Below are 17,785 nucleotides of genomic sequence, written 5' to 3'. Positions count from 1 at the left end.
AGGGACCCCTAACCTGAGCTGCAGTAGCTCCTCCAGGAAGAGGAGGCTGGGGACCGAGTCAGCAGTCACTGGCTGGTCAGGACTCGGGCCCGCTGTGGGGGCGCGGTCCCGCCATGGTGGGGGGCGCTGCCGTGGTGGGGGTTACACGGTGGAGGGTCCCACTGTGGGGGGAGTCCTGCTGTGGGGGGGTTACACCGTGGGGGGGCTGCCGTGGAGGGGTCCCACCATGAGGGGGATTCTGCCATAGGGGGGTCCCACTGTGAGGGGTCTGCTGTCGGGGGGATCCTGCCATGAGAGGTCTGCGAGGCTACGAGGGGCAGTTGACAGCATGCCAGCCCCCTCCTGGGTGCTCCCCGGGCTCTGACTTGTGCTTGTTTAACGTCTAATGATCAGCCAGGCCACAGACCTTCCTGCCTCTGACTTAGGCTCCCCCGGCTCCAGGCCAGGCTGCAGCCCCCCACCTGCCCCCGGCCCCCTGCCATCAGCACTGTCCCACACCCCTGCCCCTGGGGGGCCCCCAGTGCCCCCCCCCCGGCTCCCCACAGGATGGACAGCCCCAGGGCACCACTGGTCCCTCCCAGGTCCACGTCCCACCCGCCCCTCCTTCCCGGACACGGCCTCCTGCGGGGCTGACCCCGGCTGGCTCCAGACTGGACTCTCCCTTCGCCACACCCCACCTCTGGAAGCCCCGCAGACCCAGGGCCCCCTCGGGATCTGTGCCTCCTGTCCACCCCCTCCCCAGAGCCCACACCCCAGAGGGCCTGCTGCCCCACACATCGCCTTCCCTTCCGGCCCCGAGGACCACCTGATGGGCCGCCTTGCGGCTCGCCCCTACCGGCCGCTGGCTCTGAAGGCAGGTGGCTGTGCCCGCGTCCGGGATGCTGGCGCAGCTGGACCCACCTGAGCTTCGGCTTGGGGGTGCTGAGGACGCTGTCGTCATCCTCCATGTCGGGGCCGCTGTCGCTGGGGTTCTCCATGTCCAGCGTGTCGTACAGGAGGTCCAGGTCTTCCTCGACCTCAGGGACATGCTCTGCGGGGTCCTGCTCCGAGTCCAGGACCTACGTGAGGCCAGAGGTGTGAGGCTGCGGGACAGACGGGAGGAGACTGCTCGGCCACCCGGCACCCTTCCTCCAGCCGGTCCCTGCGGGCATCGCACGGAGGCCTCCGGTCACCCAGGCGCTCGGCTTGGCTCTCTCCCCAGCCTGGGAAGCCTGTGCCGCCAGCACGGCCTTCAGAGCACTCGACAGCGCTCCCACAACAGAAGCTGTGCCACGGCACCCCCAGGACCCGGATGCGAGAGGCTGCCCTCCCTGGGCGCCCCTGCCCCCGCCAGCCCCCCAGGACCCGGATGCGAGAGGCTGCCCTCCCTGGGCGCCCCTGCCCCCACCAGCCCCCCAGGGCCCGGATGCAAGAGGCTGCCCTCCCCGGCGCCCCTGCCCCCGCCAGCCCCCCAGGCCCGCACACTGGCCCTTTCCCAGGAGGGCGCACGCGCTGCAACCACTTGGCATGCAGTGTCCCCTCCTTAGCCCAGCGGTGTGTGTATCAGAGTGTGAGCCTCTGTGTGTACGCCCACAGCCAGCTCCTCCTTGCCAGTGCGTCTTCACAATGGGTCACAGCGTGTCTGCCGTCGGCCGGTGGGGACGGGGCGATGCTCCCAGGTTCTGTGGCTACAGGGAAGCTCCTGTAACGCCATCGGCCTGTGTGGACGAGTCTCCTCCTCACGGGGAATCACGGGGCACTGCTGCGTGCCTAGCAAGGGTGTCTAACCCGTTCAGTCTCTTTTCCGAAGTGGTGGCACTATGGATGTTCCCTCCAGCATGCGAGGCTTCCAACGGTCACATATCCCCATCAACACGTATCTTCCGTGTCCCTGGGGACGGCCAGCCCAGTGGCAATCGAGAGGGGTCTGCGGTTGTGATCTGCTCTCCCTGATGACTAGCGACGTCAAGCATCTCCTCGTGCGCCTGCTGGCTTCTTTGTATCTCTTCTTTGGAGGAGTATCTCCTCAGATCCTGTGCCCAGTTTTTAAAGCGGACGGACGGTTTTTTCACTGTGCTGTTCTGAGTTGTAAGTGTTCTTTCTATGCTCTGGATTACAGGTCTCTTATCAGATACATGATTTGCAAAGTATTTTACCCTGTGAGCTGCTGTTTCATTTTCTTGCTGGTACTGTTTGGAGCACAGAACCTTACATTTTGATGGAGTCCAACTTGCTTGTTTTTTGTTTGCTCATGCTTTTGGTGTCATATCTGAAAAGCCACTGCCTGATCTGAGCTCACAAATACTCCTGTTTTCTTCTAAGAGGTCTACAGTTTGGGCCCATACATTTAGGGCTCTGAGTCGCCTGGGGTTGATGTTTATGTGCACTGTGAGGAGGCGCCTCTTCTGTGCCCAGGCATCCCACTGCTCCAGCACTACCTGCTGAAAAGGCTATTTTCCCCCATTGAACGGTCTGCCTGGAAATCAACTGATCATTAATAGAACGACTTAACCTCACTTCACTGATCTGCTGAGGATGGTAGCTTTTGCTAAGTTCTGAAGACAGACAGTGTGAGTCCTCCACGTCTGCTCCTCCTCAACGACTGTCTTCTTGATTCTGGGTCCCTTGCATTTACGTCTAAGTTCCAGCACTCGGTGGTTGGTTTCTTCAGAAGGGTAGCTGGAGGTCTGCCAGGAATCGCGTGAACCTGGAGGCCAGTGTGGGGAGGACCTCGGCTCACGTGAGGAGCCACCGCAAGGGGACGGTGCCACCCTGCGTGCAGACACACGGCTGCCGCTTCCGGGCATCACGCATGCCGTCGGGAGGGCGACAGGCAGGAAGGCCAGGGGCCTCCACACGGGCAAACAGGCTGCGAGGGTCAGACGTTTTTGCTCTCTCTTAAGCGGCAGGAGGCAGCAGATTACAAGCGTCAGACTTTTTTCCCTTCTCTGTACAAATTTAAAAGCTTCTTTTAAAATTCTGTGTCGCCATGACGACACCTGGTTCCACCTGAACTTTTCTCATGCCTTGAGCTAACCAATGCGTTTTTCTTATGGAAACGTTTTTCTTAAGCTGTGTTAATGAACGATGTATTTACTCTAGGTTCTGTCTTCAAGTCCGTTCCACCAAAGATTCAGAACAGACTTGACAAGCCAGTATGTTTTACCCATGCAGGTGTTCTCTTAAGCTGTGTTATCCAGACCATGTATCTGCTTGGAAACCTGCCTTTCTTCAAGATTCACGTCAATCATTTTACGGCCCGGGATAACTCACTTTGTGTCAATGTTATCTCAAAATGCATGTTGTGGGTGAGAGACCTGGTGCCAGTCTCTGAGTATTGAGACATTTCCTTTCTCTAATTAACAGCCTCCTGATTGGCATGTAACTTATTCCTAAAGATTAGCAGGGGGGCCCTCTTTCTACCCTCTTCTGATGTCTATGTCAGAAGCTGTCTCTCTCTCTTTTATACTTTAATAAATCTTTATCACACAACAGCTGTGAACGATCAAGCCTCGTCACTGGCCCCGCATTGAATTCCTGTCCTCAGGAGGCCAAGAATCCCAGCATCGTTCACGGCTCAGCAGCAACCTCTCACTGCTGGGACCCACGTGGTGACAAGGCCTTGGGGCTCAGACACTTACATGCCACATGCCCTGGGTGGGTCCAGAGCCTGGGGACGAACTGTCCTCTGATCACATTTAAAGAAAAACCAGGCATTTTTCTTCTGGTTATCAAAGTTCTACAAACTCATCATTTGGAGATTAGAAAAAAGCGAAAAGAAGAAATTTTAAAGCACACGGTTGATAGCCAGGGAGGCCGTGTGGGGTGACGGGGCACATGGAAACTGTACTGTTTTTCTGTGAACCTAAAACTACCCTAAAAAATAAAGCCCATGGTCATCCCCCCCAAACACAACAGCCCGCTTTCCTCCAGGTCTGTCCAGCGATCGTTCAGGAAGCACCATGGGCACTGCCCGGGCCTCTGCCCACCCCCAAGCGGCCCTGGGGGTGGCCCCACCGTCCACACTCCCGGATGAAGACATCACCGTCTGGAGACCCGCCCAGAGCTGGCCTCTGGGCCCTCTTCCCACCAGGGCCCCGGCTGCCGGGGGCCGCCCCCTCACCTCGTCGGAGACTTTAAACCTCCGCAGCAGGGCCACCACTTTCTGCTTGAAGTTTTGCTGCTGCAAGAGAAGCGGGGCGCGGTCAGAGCACGCGGGGCTGCTCCCCAGCGACGGCGGGCAGGGGCGGCTCAGACAGCAGAGACCCGTGACCTCCAGCCGCCCGCACTTCAGCAGCGGCAGGCGTTTTCAAAGCCTGAAACCACACTTGTGCTCAGACCTGGAAACGGGCCCACCGACAGGCTGGTGGTCTGGACCAAACACGGGGATGGAGAGGGATCTACGGCTCTTTCAGAAGCCTCCATGTGTGAGGCCCCACTCTGCCTCCGTGGACCGCGGTGGTGGCCAGGGTGCGAGGGCCCATCTACTCCCAGTACAGCCGTGGCCACAGGGCTCAGCTCTGGGCACCGACCCTATAGGAGGAGCCCTAGCTCCATTGACAAAAGCCGGGTGTCGGGCCCTGGGCCCGAGGCTCACACAGATGCTGTCCCAGCAGTTCCGGACGCACTGTGGTCCAGACAGCTGGTTCACTCAGTGTTCGGGAACCAGCCCGTGGCCGCCCAGCCTGGCCAGGTGGCAGGCTCTGGGGCAGGGGTCAGCACTGGGGCTTCCTGGGCCGCCCTCCATGCTGGCCTGGCCTGGGGCCACAGCCTGGCCTGAGAGCGCGGGCACCAGGGGTGGACACTCTGGGACGGGCCTCCGCTCCGCCAGAACCTCCCTGCTGGAGGAAGGGCCTCCAGCCCTTCCGAGCCCCCGACCGCCTACCTAGAGCCAAGACAGGGGCCGGCCTCACACTGGGCGTGTCTGGGCCAAGCAGCAGGCTTGCTAGGGGACTGGCCTCTGCTCAGGGACTGGCCTCGCCCACTGCCTCTGGGCCTGTGGCCCGCAGCCTGGGGTTGGCACGCTGATGCCCTCCTCCCAAGGCGAGGCCATGGAGTGGAGCCGCGCCCACCTTCACGCTGTTTGCGGGGAAGAGGCTGGACCTCAGGAGAAGCCACAGAGCCGGGCTTCCGGGGCAGCATGCGATCGGACCGGCCGCCCCACACCCTGCCCGCCCCCTCGGCCCCCACCCCAGGCCCCCGCCCCCCACTTCCCCAGGTTAGTAAAACCAGTCTCCACCGACCCTGGTCATGGACGGCGTTCTTACTATCGATCGCCGCTGCTTCTTGGGCTTCCCCACATCAAAGTCATCCTCATCCAAATCCTGCAAAGACAGGCCGCTCCTGAGCCCTACACGGGGCCCAGGGACCCCCCACGTGGACTTCGGGTGTCAGAGCGCCTGCTGGCAGCGCCCAAGCCTCAGGACACCGTGCTGGCGGCTCTGGGGGTCCTGGCATCCCCTCAGGGGCCCCACGTGGCTCCAGTGACCCCGGCCCCCTACTGCCCCCGGTACCTCCTCAGCTCCCTACCTGCCCCCCCATTACCACTCGGCCCCATCCGCCCCTGTCCCCCCCATTACTCTCTCAGCCCCCTACCTGCCCCCTGGGACTCCCCCATTACCCCCGCGGCCCCCTACCTGCCCCTGCCCCCACCCCGTTACCCCCGCGGCCCCCTACCTGCCCCTGCACGGCGTCGTCACTGGCCTCCTGCTCAGAGGAGAAGCTCTCATACTCCTCCTCCGAGTAGTTCTCTGCGGAATGAGCACACAGAAGGGAGGGCACCCTGAGATTCCGACCCCCAGAGTGCAGGGAGCCGCGAGGACACGGCCCCCACAGCCGGCACGGCAGGTGGACAGCCCCCACGTGCCCCTCGGTGGTCTTCCTGCCCCTCACAGGGTTCACCCCCACGTGCCCCCCCCGCCATGGTCTGGCCCTTCCTGACCACCACAGGGTCCTGGACCTTCCGCTGGACCGCTCCCTGCCTGTCCACCCCCGCCTCAGGGGAGACAGTGACCCCAGCTGTGACAGAAGACGGCCCAGTATGGTGCCAGACCCGAGAAGGCACCACAGCTTCCCGAGACTCGCTCAGTGGCTAGGTCCCAGTGTGGGGGCGGGGCTGGGACGCCCACCGCCCAAGGGTCGCCTGCAGACCCTCGCATCACCTCCCCAGCTCCCCACGCCTGCAGGCTCATAGCCGGGAGGTGGCGTCCATGGCAGAGAGGCGGCCCAAGGTGGCACTCACCGGTGGACTTGGCCTTGGGGCCGGCCTGCATGGCGCTGTCCTCGTGGTCGATGGGCTGGCTGGACAGCGAGAAGATCCAGATCTCAGCCACCTTGACCGCGGCCTCCTTGATGTTGCTGCAGAGGCTCAGCACCTGCCCGCCCTCCGCCGGCTGTTGCAGCACCTGCGGGGGCGCGGCTCTGGAGACCCTGCTGGCCCACGCCGGGGGCACACGCGGGGCTCCGCCAGGCCTTCCTCTCGGCAGCGACCAGAGGGGCCGTGGTCAGCCAGGCAAGCATGGGGGCAGGGGGCGCACAGGGCAGGAGGACAAGAGGGCACGGAGCCAGTGGCCGGGCCACGAGGGAGCTGTCACATCAAGCGGGGCAGTCGGTGCCAGGCCCAGTCCCCGAGCGCTGAAGGCCCCCCAGCGCCGAAGGCCGTCGAGGAGAAGCGGCGTGGCAGCAGGCAGCGTGTGAAGCCCCAGGGCCAGCCCAGATGGGGCCCGAGCCTCAGGACTCAATGCCAGGGACCAGGCCCTGGGGGGCCAAGGAGGACAGGCCCCTGTGTGAGCCGGAGCTCTGGTGCCACAGAGCAGATACCCCCTGGGTTTGGCCCAACAGGACGGGGAAGCCCTGGGGCTGCTCTGATCACGAGAGAATCAAGCAGACCTCTCTCTGGGCAGCAGAGCCCCCCACCCCCGCCTGGCACCAGCCTATGCCCCCCACCAGGACCCCAGGTGCCCAAGCAGTTCACTGGACGGGCCTTGTCAGGACAAGCCAGCGAATGAATGCCTCCACGTTTTAGAAGCTGTTTCTGCGGTCATTTGATCAAATCCAGCCTAATGCTGGAGTTTTAGGGACCAGATTATTTTTTAATTTGGGGGACTCAGCTGGGGCGGCCAGCTCTTTCGTCAAGGAAGAAAATGAGGCTTTTGAGAAAAGCAGCGCCTCCTATCACCGTCACCAAAGAAGCCATGTTAACAAAGGGGGCTGGCAACGCCCCTGGCCCACCACCCACCCGGGCAGCCTCCTTCCCGTTGGGCAGGAGGCTCAGGGGGGCAGTGAGGGCGGGGTGCCTGCAGGGACGCGCCCCCACCTGCCCTGCCCACCAGGAGGCACAGGAGGCCATCTGGCCACCGCCCTCACCTCAGCCATGTTGATGGAGCCAGCCGCCAGCGTCTTGTAGCCCAGGATGGTTCGGTTCTTGTACCTCTTTCTTCGCTGCAGCATGATCTGAAGCTTGTTGCCTTCTCTTTTCAGGAAGTGGGGGTACTGCGGGGGAGGGGGGCTACGGTGACACAGACGGCCACGCCCCTCGACACCCACGGATCACGCACCTGAGCCCGGGGGCTCCCGGCCCGCTAGTCATCGCAGGCCGTGGTCACAAGAACGGCCACTGGTGGCAGACATGTGCCACATGGTCAGGCTCTCAGGAGGGGCCCATGCATCTGGGGTAACTACTCAGCGGGGCACCTGCCTGGCGGTCCAGGGCGCCGTGCCCACCCAGCACTCCGGGCCCAGGCGGCCACGCCCGCTCCCAGGACCGGGGCGCTTGTGCACACTGGTGCGCGCCTGTGCACAGGGCAGACGTGCACGTTTCCTCAAGGGTCCCAACTAACAGCCTACTGTAAAAGCCGGGGGCCACGGGCTGCGCTCCGCCGGGGCAGAGGTGGAGGGGACACAGCCGCGTCCACGCCCGGGGAGCCACAGGCCCGAAGACAGCGGACCGCACGCTTTGGAAGTTACACTCGACAGGCCTGATTCCTGCGGCATTCCCTGGCGGTCGGGACTCTGGCTCTCACTGCCGAGGGCCTGTGTCAGTCCCTGGTTGGGGAGCTGAGATCCCAGAAGCCACTTGACATGGCCAAATAAATAAATAAAATAAGAATAAGAATAGAACCTGACTCTCCTCACCACCACCCCCACGAAGAAAAGTCAACACAAAACCCAGAAGGCGCCATGGGGCTCGGGCAGTAGCCGGGCTGGCAGGGCTCTCGCAGACTGGCTGCAGCACAGCCCCATCTTACGGCTCACAGCGACAGGGGTTTCTGGGATTTGGAGCCACTGATGCTAATGCAGCAAGTGTGCTCAGCCAGAACTGCACCGGCTGAATGGAAACAACTCGGGTCTTAATTATGCAAAGAGAAGTGGGGGGAGGAGGAGCCTGGGGAATGCTGGCCTGCCCAGCACCCGCCCCCCTGGGAGACCCCTGTTTCACACAGGGTTGGGGGGTCCCGGTCTAAAGCCCACCAGCAGCACAGCCCGGAACACCCGAGGGGTTTGAACTTACAGCGCGGGCTGTCCACGGCCCCACCCCCTCTCCGCCTCCTTTTGTCTGAGATGTCGAGTTGCTTTCTGCCCCTCCCCAACCCGCATCTCTTCTAAACACGGATGAGATGACCGAAGCTGAGCACCTGAATTTTGGCCTCACCACCCTCTCTTCATCTTGGGAATGTGAGGAAAGACTCGACCTAACACCCCAAGCGCGTTTCTAACCCTGGAGAGCCCGCCTCGTGGGAGAGGGGCGGTCCGTGCCGGCACAGGGCGAGGGCGCGGCCCACCTGCAGAGAGAAGGTCAGCGCCAGGTCGGTCTCCACTTGTCCGCTAGGGGGCAGCACGATCTCGTGGGACCGCAGGATCCGCTTGGAGCCCTGGCACAGAACAAGGAAGCCGGACTCAGAAGAGGGCACGTTGCAGCGAAACGGCAAAGGCCAGAGTCAGTTCATTTCAAAGTGTCAGCGGAAGAGCTGCCGACGGGGAGGGGGCGGGAGGCCTGAGCATGTGACTCCCAAAGGCACCACCGGGGGTTTATCCCCAGCCTTAAAACAGCCCGCATCCTTTGACCTTCTTCGAACTGCGGTCCTGGAGAAGACTCTGGAGAGTCCCTTGGACATCAAGGAGATCAAACCAGTCAATCTTAAAGGAAATCAACCCTGAATATTCATTGAAGGACTGATGCTGAAGCTCCAATACTTTGGCCACCTGATGCAAAGAACTGACTCATTAGAAAAGACCCTGGTGCTGGGAAAGACTGAAGGCAGGACGAGAAGCGGACACCAGAGGATGAGATGGTTGGATGGCATCACTGACTTGATGGATTTGAGTTTGAGCAAGCTCTGGGAGAGAGTGAGGGACAGGGAAGCCTGGCGTGCTGCAGCCCATCGGGTCACAAAGGGTTGGACACGACTGAGCAACTGGACAACCTCCTCTACAGGTTTGTCCCAGCGCCTGAGGAGCCGAGACTGAGATGGGTCACGGCCAAGCTCCCTGCACTCGCGGGATGAACATGAAGGTGGATGAGCAGATGTGCGAGAGGCCACGTGTCCCCAGGAAGGCAGAACCATGATGGGTGTCCTCCCCCGACTCCCACAGCAGAATGGGTGAGGTGGTCAATGACTGAAGCCCAGCAGCACATCCGCAGGACGGGGAGGGCAGCACCAGCCGGAACCAGACCCGGGGACCCAGGGATGGAGGCAGAGACAGACCCGGTGGGTAGCACACTAGGGAGCCTGCAGGCTGGCCGGGAAGGTGAGAGTGAAAGTCACTCAGTCATGTCCTACTCCTTGCGAGCCCACAGACCCTACAGTCCATGGAATTCTCCAGGCCAGAACACTGGTGTGGGTAGCCTTTCCCTTCTTCAGGGGATCTTCCCGACCGAGGGATCGAACCCAGGTCTCCTGCATTGTAGGCGGATTTCTTTACTGGCTGAGCCACCAGGGAGGCCCCTGACAGGAAAAGCTATTCACTAAATGGCCACAATAACGTGGACAGATGGTCCGCAGAGAACACCCAGTCCCGACCTCAAACCTTGGCCCAGATGAAGTTCCAAATGGATTAAAGATGTTCACCATAGGATCATCTTAAAAACAGCTGTCCCAATGCAGACAGCCTCGGGAGCTTGCTCCACTGAGTGCAGGAAGCAGACACAGCGGGACTAGCTCAGCCCCGCATCCGGGGAGCACCGCGAGGAGACAGGCTCACAGGGCTGGGCGGGCGAGCAGAGGTCACCCCGCGGCTGACATCGGCTCCCCAGCGTGCAACCGGGACAAGGGGTGCAGAGACGGGTGAGGGCGGGAGCAGGTGCTGGCCCCGGAGAAGATGCTGATAGAGCCGCAGCGGGAGGGCACCGCGCCAGGCTCACAGGGAGGACACCCCCGTGGCCTGGCACTCCCCACCCCTGGCCTCGCCCCTGTGTCCATCACAGCCATGCCCCCAAGCTCCCTGTACTCCTGAGCCCGTCTGGGTCAGGCCCTCAACTGACAGGCCTGTGCCAGGTGAAGAGGAGTCCCAGCAAGGACGCGGGCAGGGGCAGCAGCGACCACAGTGGTCAGCGGTGGGGCAGCTCATGTGCCCTGAGGGCCTGGGGGTGGCAGATGAGCCGGGAGCAGACTGAAAGGCAGGCGACCCAGCGGGACGGGAGGCCCGAGGATAAGCCAGGGAGGACGCCGCGTGGGGTCAGGCCGGCAACGCGGGCGCCGAGGTGAGCTGGCAGGACGGGCGAGGCGGCTGCGAGGGGGCCTGGGCCTGCCAGGGGCCAAGTGTTCCGTAGGGACAGGGTCCAGGCGGGACCACGGGGAGGGCAGCTGGAGGGATGGGGCCCCAGCGGGGGGGTCGGCTGTGTCAGAGGTCAGTGGCGCGGGTATCGGGGGCCAGGAAGGGTCCATCCCCTTGCTCTGACCCAGAGAGGTTCCCGGGCCAGGGGGCCCCGAGCAGACCGGGCCACCCGTGGGCCGGCGGGGCCGGTTCCTGCGTGGGCATTGCCCCCTGAACTGGGAGTGCCACTGCCCCTCGGGCCAGGAGCCTTTCCTTGGATGCCAGGCTCTCCTCCCCAGGCCCTGGGCTCCACACTGACCTCCAGTCTGGAGGGCGGCCTGGCCCCGAGCCCCCGAGGTGCTCCCGGTGGTCCCGTCGGGAGGCCCTGCAGACCCTCAGGGTCAGAGTGCTCAGGTCGGCTGCAAACACGGGCACCAGCAGCCCGGGGTCGGGGGGTGAGGCCGGACTCCACCCTGAGGGGCTAACCCTCCGAGGTCCTCAGAAGACAGGCCACACCGGGGATGTGCCCCCTTCAAGGAGCTGCCCGTGGGCACCCATGAGCCACGCTGGGGCAGGAGGGGCCATGGTGGTGGGCCCAGCACAGCCCCCGCCGCAGGGTCTGCAAAGGGCCGAGAGCCACCCTGAGAGTGGACGCGGGACCCGGCCCCCTCAGAGGGCCAGGGGCCCCACGGGGCTAACAGGACCCCTCCTCCAGGGCGGCCAGGCAGGGGTCTGCACAGGGGAGGGCCCCGTCTGGTCCCCAGGCAGCAAGCACACCCGCAGTGCCCCGGGGCGGCGCCAGAGGGAACCCTCACCTGCATCTTGACGGCAATCACCACGGAGATGAGCTCCTTCTCCAGCTCCTTGAAGACCACCAGCTTCTTCAAGGTCAGGCTGCACAACCTGCCAGAGCACAGGCAGGCTCAGTGGCGGCCGCGCGCGGACGCCCCGCAGGCCCCCACACCCTGGTCCCACCCCGTGGGCCTCCAGCACCCGGGTCACTCGTGGAGAGCGGCGGCCGTGCGCGTGGACGCCCCCGCGCCCACCCCGCGGGCCCCCAGCACCCCGGTCACTCGAGGAGAGCCGCGGCCGTGCGCGCGGACGCCCCCACACCCTGGTCCCACCCGAGGAGCACCCGGTCACCGTGGAGCGGCGGCCGCGTCTGCCCGGGCGCCCCGGCCCACCCTGCAGGCCCCCAGCACCCGGGTCACTCGAGGAGAGCGGCGGCCGTGCGCGCGGACGCCCCCGCGCCCACCCCGCGGGCCCCCAGCACCCGGGTCACTCGAGGAGAGCGGCGGCTGTGCGCGCGGACGCCCCCGCGCCCACCCTGCAGGCCCCCACACCCCGGTCACTCGTGGAGACGGGCCTCGCGCCTCCCGGGGCTCCGCCCAGGCCCCGCCAGGCCGCGGAGGCTGTTGGACCAAGCCCCCCCCTGCAGAGGGTCCACAGACGGGCAGGGCAGAGAGCCGGCAAAGACACAGACCGGGGAGCCCCCAGGGACGCACTCCCAGCTGCAGGATTCCGGGGACCTGCTCTCAGGGTTCACCTGGGCCCCGCCCTCTCCTCTGTAGGGTCCCGCCCGCCCCAGCTGTCTGCACGGAGATGCTTCCGCCCTCCACCCGGTGCACAGGCGCCAAGAGGCAGACACGAGGCCTCCCCGGCAGCAAATTCTCCAACCGCGCGCCCCAGCGTGGAGACTCCGCGCGCCCACAGGCCCTGCCGCTCCGCAGTGAGGTGGAGGCCTCCCCGGCAGCAAATTCTCCAACTGCGCGCCCCAGCGTGGAGACTCCGCGCGCCCACAGGCCCTGCCGCTCCGCAGTGAGGTGGGGACCCCAGCAGGACCCCGCACGTGGCAGGGCCCCCCTCGCAGCCCCCAGCCCAGCCCGTCCACCCACGGGGGCTGCTCTGACTGTGCAGGGCCAGGGAAAAAGCTAGAGAAGGAGACTCACGAAAGGAGTTAACGTTCACCACAACAGACCACATCCTGGGCAATGAAGCAACGCTCCACACACACGTTAAAGAACCAGAATCACATACTCTATGTTCTCTGACAAGAATGGAGTTAGCTAGAAATCAGCTATGGGAAGATGACTGGAACACATCAGCTACTTGGGAAACGACCACACACTGCTAAATCACCAGCAGGACACAAAGGAGGCTGGAAGGACATTGGACACATTTTGTGTGGATGAAAGGGACAAACACAGTGTCAGGGACTGTGGGACGCGGCTAACGCGGTGCCGAGAGGAGAGCTCACAGCGTTCAGTGCTTACAGGAGGAAAGAAAGACACTCTCCAGGGCACGATCCAAGCTTCACCTTACAACACTAGGAAACGAGCAAATTAAGCCCAAAGTGAGAAGGCAGGAAATGAGGAGAATAAAAGCAGAACAAGGAAACTGAAAACAAAGACACAATTAGAAAAAAATAAACCCACATCTGGGTCTTTGGAAAGAGCAAGAGACTTGATTAAAAACTCTAGGAACACAAAAGAAATAAAAGTGAAGTCGCTCAGTTGTGTCCGACCCTTTGTGGCCCCTTGGACGGCAGCCCACCAGGCTCCTCAGTCCATGGAATTCTCCAGGCAAGAACACTGGAGTGGGCTGCCATTTCCTTCTCCAGGGGATCTTCCCGACCCAGGGATCGAACCCGGGTCTCCTGCATTGCAGGCAAGGAGAGATAAGAAAACCTTCCTCCGTGATCAATGCAAAGAAACAGAGGAAAACAACAGAATGGCAAAGACTAGAAGTCTCCAAGAAAATTAGAGATACCAGGGGACTATTTCATGCAAAGATGGGCTTGATAAAGGACAGAAATGGTACGGACCTAATAGAAGCAGAAGATATCAAGAAGAGATGGCAAGAATACACAGAAGAACTGTACAAAAAAGAGCTTCATGACCCAGATAACCACAATGGTATGATCACTCACCTAGAGCCAGATATCCTGGAATGCGAAGTCAAGTGGGCCTTAGGAAGTGTCACCACAAACAAAGCTACTGGAGGTGATGGGATTCCAGTTTACCTATTTCAAACCCTAAAAGATGATGTTGTGAAAGTGCTGCACTCAATATGCCAGAAAATTTTAAAAACTCAGCAGTGGCCACAGCACTGGAAAAGGTCAGTTTTCATTCCAATCCCAAAGAAAGGCAATACTAAAGAATGCTCAAACTACCGCACAATTGCACTCATCTCACACACTAGCAAAGTAATGCTCAAAAATCCTCCAAGCCAGGCTTCAACAGTACATGAACCGTGAACTTCCAGATGTTTAAGCTGGATTTAGAAAAGACAGAGGAACCAGAGATCAAACTGCCAACATCTGCTGGATCATAGAAAAGCAAGAGAGTTCCATAAAAACATCTATTTCTGCTTTATTGACTAACACCAAAGCCTTTGACTGTGTGGATCACAACAAACTCTGGAAAATTCTTCAAGAGATGGGAATACCAGACAACCTGACCTGCCTCCTGAGAAATCTGTATGCAGGTCAAGAAGCAACAGTTAGACGTGGACATGAAACACTAGACTGGTTCCAAATCGGGAAAGGAGTACATCAAGGCTGTATATTGTCACCCTGCTTATTTAACTTATATGCAGAGTACATCATAAGAAACGCTCGGCTAGATGAAGCACAAGCTGGAATCAAGACTGCGGGGAGAAATTTCAATAACCTCAGATATGCAGATGACACCACGCTAATGGCAGAAAGCGAAGAACTAATGAGCCTCTTGATGAAAGTGAAAGAGGAGAGTGAAAAAGTGGCTTAAATCTCAACATTCAGAAAACTAAGATCATAGCATCTGGTCCCATCATTTCATGGCAAATAGACAGGGAAATAGTGGAAACAGTGACAGACTTTATTTTTGGGTTCCAAAATCACTGCAGATGGTAATTGCAGCTATGAAATTAAAAGATGCTGTCTCCTTGGAAGAAAAGCTATGACCAGTCTAGACAGCATATTAAAAAGCAGAGACATTATTTTGCCAACAAAGGTCCGTCCAGTCAAAACTATGGTTTTTCCAATAGTCGTTTATGGATGTTAGAGTTAGACTATAAAGAAAGCTGAGCACCGAAGAATTGATGCTTTTGAACTGTGGTGTTGGAGAAGACTCTTGAGAGTCCCTTGGACTGCAAGAAAGTCCAACCAGTCCATCCTAAAGGAGATCAGTCCTGGGTGTTCTTTGGAAGGACTGATGCTAAAGCTGAAAACTCCAATACTTTGGCCACCTCATGTGAAGAACTGACTCATTGGAAAAAACCCTGATGCTGGGAAAGATTGAAGGCAGGAGGAGAAGGGGACGACAGAGGATGAGATGGTTGGATGGCATCACCGACTCGATGGACATGAGTTTGAGCAAGCTCTGGGAGTTGGTGATGGACAGGGAGGCCTGGCGTGCTGCAGTCCATGGCGTCGCAAAGAGTCGGACATGACTGAGCTGAATCTGTGAAGCAGGAATAGATGAGAACCCCTTCCACGTGATAAAGAGCATGTCCAAAGGCCTCCAGCAAACATCATGCTGGACGGTGAGAGACAGCATATTCTCCCCTAAGGCTGGGAGCGAGGCCAAGCGCGTCCTCGCAGCACTGCCACTCCACACAGCACCGAAGGCCTGCCCAGGGCGAGGGAGGTGAGGCGGAGGGTAGGGTCGTTATGTAGAATGTCCCAAGGAATGTGGGAGAATGTGGAAACAAGCTCCAGGAACTACTGAGGTTACCAACATGGAAAGCAGCGCAGTTCCATATACGAGCAACGAGCAACGGAGTCAGTGTGTAAAAAACCTTGCATTTACAAAAAAAAGAAACACCTAAATCTAATACAGTAAACGCTGGGTCTGCATGTTAGGCACTCCCAACTGCTGTCAGGGCCCCTGCCGGGCTCAGGACATTCGTTCTCCCCAAACGAGACCACAGATGTGGCCCCAGGTGCAGTTCCAGTGAAGTCCCCGTGAGGCTTTTTTATAATTACTAGTTAAGTAACTTTTCAATGTATATGGAAAGGTGAAGGAACTAAAACAATCGAAATAATTTTGAAAAAGGAAAGCAGAAACAAACAAATGGGGCCTGATTAAACTTAAAAGCTTTTGCAGAGGAAACCACCGACGAAACAAGCGACAACCTGTGGGGCGGCAGAAAATACTTACAAACGATGCAACCAAGAGGGCTTAACTTCCAAAATACACAAACAGCTCAGACACCTCAGCACTGAGAAAACAACCAATCTGATTAAAAATGAGCAGAAGACCTCAACAGACATTTCTCCAAAGACATCCAGACGGACGACAGCCGTGAGGAGACTCAGCGGCCCCGACCGTCAGGGAAACGCAAGTCTAAGCCTGGAGGAGGCGCCGCCTCCCACCGTCTGAAAGGCCACCGTCAGAACGTCTACATCAGACACGCTGAAGAGCACGTGGAGAAAGGGAGCCTGCCTGCACTGGTGGCGGGAAGGAAAGCCGGTGAAGTTACCAAGGAAAATGGAACGGAGGTTCCTCAAAAACCAAAAACAGAGCTATCGTGTGAGCATGGAACCCACTCCCGGGCATGTACTGGTTGGAGACAAAACTACTAACTTGAAACGATACATGTATCCCAGTTTTCACAGCAGCATTCTTGACAACTGCCAAGGCATGAAAGCAATGAAGGAGGCCATCAGCAGACGCATGGATAAAGAGGGCCTGGCGTGTGTGTGTGTGTGTGTGTGTGTGTGTGTGTGTGTGTGTTGTGTGTGTGTGCGCGCGCGCGTAAAGCGCAACATTACCAGGCCATAAAAAGGAATGAAATTCTGCCACTTACAACTCTGGGGGACCTAGAAATAAGTCGGACAGAGAAAAACAAAATACTCCAGGTATCACGTATATGTGAAATCTAAAAAATAACATAAATGAATGTACAGAGCAGAACAGAAACAGATTCAGCTAGAACACACCAGTGGTTACCAGTGGGGCAGCAGCAGGGGGAGGGCTGAGACAGGAGGGCACTCGGAGGCACAAACCGGCAGGCATAAAGGAGACAAGTTAGAAGGATGCGCTGTACGGGGGAGCAGAGCCAGCACCTTACAGCAACTTTAAACGGAGTTTAATCTGTGACACTATTGAATCGCTATGCTGAAACTAATATGATAATGTAAGTCAACTGTACTTCAGTAGAAAACAGTGACTTTGAAAAAGAAAAACAGCGTAGTCGGGCACGTCTCACCCCAACACGGAGACTTGCTCTAAACCGACAGCTCAACACAACATGCTGCTGGCCAAGGGCGGGCGCGTGGAGCGACAGAGCAAGCCCAGTGAATGGGACGGCGTCAGCACGCAGACCTCTGCTCTGTGAAAAGCCCTCTCAAGGGCACAAGAAGACAAGATAAGAGTCGGAGAAAATACTTGCAAATCACATTTTCGACAAAGGGTTTTATCTGGAATGTGTAAAGAATGCTCAAATCTCAATAATGTGAAAATAGTCCAGTGAAAATGGGCAAAACATTTTAACAGACTCTTCACCAAAAAAGCCATGTGGCTAATAAACAAGCACATTAGAACATGCTCTACCTTATTAGCTGTTGCTGTTTACTCGCTAAGTTGTGTCTGACTCTTCTGCAACCCCATGGACTAGAGCCCTCCGGCCTCCTCTGCTGTGGAATTCTCCACACAAGAGTACTTGGCTTGTAAAGAATGGAGTGGGTTGCCATTTCCTTCTCCAGGGGATCTTCCCAACCCAGGAGTTGAACTCACGTCTCCTGCGTGGCAAGTGGATTCTTTACCCCTGGCCACCCGGGAAGTCCCTATTAGTTATCAGGGAGATGCAAATTAAAGCCAGAGTGAGACGCCACACACCCGTTACAGCAGGGAAACAAGATCCAAAGGCCCGCTGCTGGGGAGTCGGTGGAGAGGCGGGGCCGTGACCCTGCAGGTGGAGGGCCTGGGGGCATCGACCCCCAACCCCACTGCTGGGAATCCACCCACGGACTCAGACATGAACATCCACAGCAGCTGAGTTCACCATCACCCCAGACTGGAAACCGAGACATCCCTCAAAGCCACTGGGCCATCCACACCGGGGAGTGCCC

General features: G+C 59.2%; 1 protein-coding gene across 2 annotated transcripts in view; it reads right to left on the bottom strand.

The window, feature by feature from the left end:
- PACS2 (phosphofurin acidic cluster sorting protein 2) overlaps window positions 1–17,785 on the bottom strand; it is a 65,502-nt gene that overhangs the window by 16,187 nt on the left and 31,530 nt on the right. For both annotated transcript variants that reach the window (XM_070358122.1, XM_070358124.1), the window contains exons 2-9: window positions 11,547–11,634; window positions 8,760–8,849; window positions 7,345–7,470; window positions 6,221–6,383; window positions 5,656–5,729; window positions 5,223–5,303; window positions 4,103–4,162; window positions 901–1,058 (exon numbers count right to left, since the gene is read on the bottom strand). In XM_070358122.1, the coding sequence (XP_070214223.1) occupies window positions 901–1,058; window positions 4,103–4,162; window positions 5,223–5,303; window positions 5,656–5,729; window positions 6,221–6,383; window positions 7,345–7,470; window positions 8,760–8,849; window positions 11,547–11,634 (840 nt within the window). The remainder of the gene's footprint in view (window positions 1–900; window positions 1,059–4,102; window positions 4,163–5,222; window positions 5,304–5,655; window positions 5,730–6,220; window positions 6,384–7,344; window positions 7,471–8,759; window positions 8,850–11,546; window positions 11,635–17,785) is intronic.

The sequence above is a fragment of the Bos mutus genome, chromosome 21 (genome assembly GCF_027580195.1).
Source record: "Bos mutus isolate GX-2022 chromosome 21, NWIPB_WYAK_1.1, whole genome shotgun sequence".
NCBI lineage: Eukaryota > Metazoa > Chordata > Mammalia > Artiodactyla > Bovidae > Bos > Bos mutus.
Note: the sequence above shows the minus strand (reverse complement) of the source record. Positions and strands in the feature narration are given on the sequence as shown.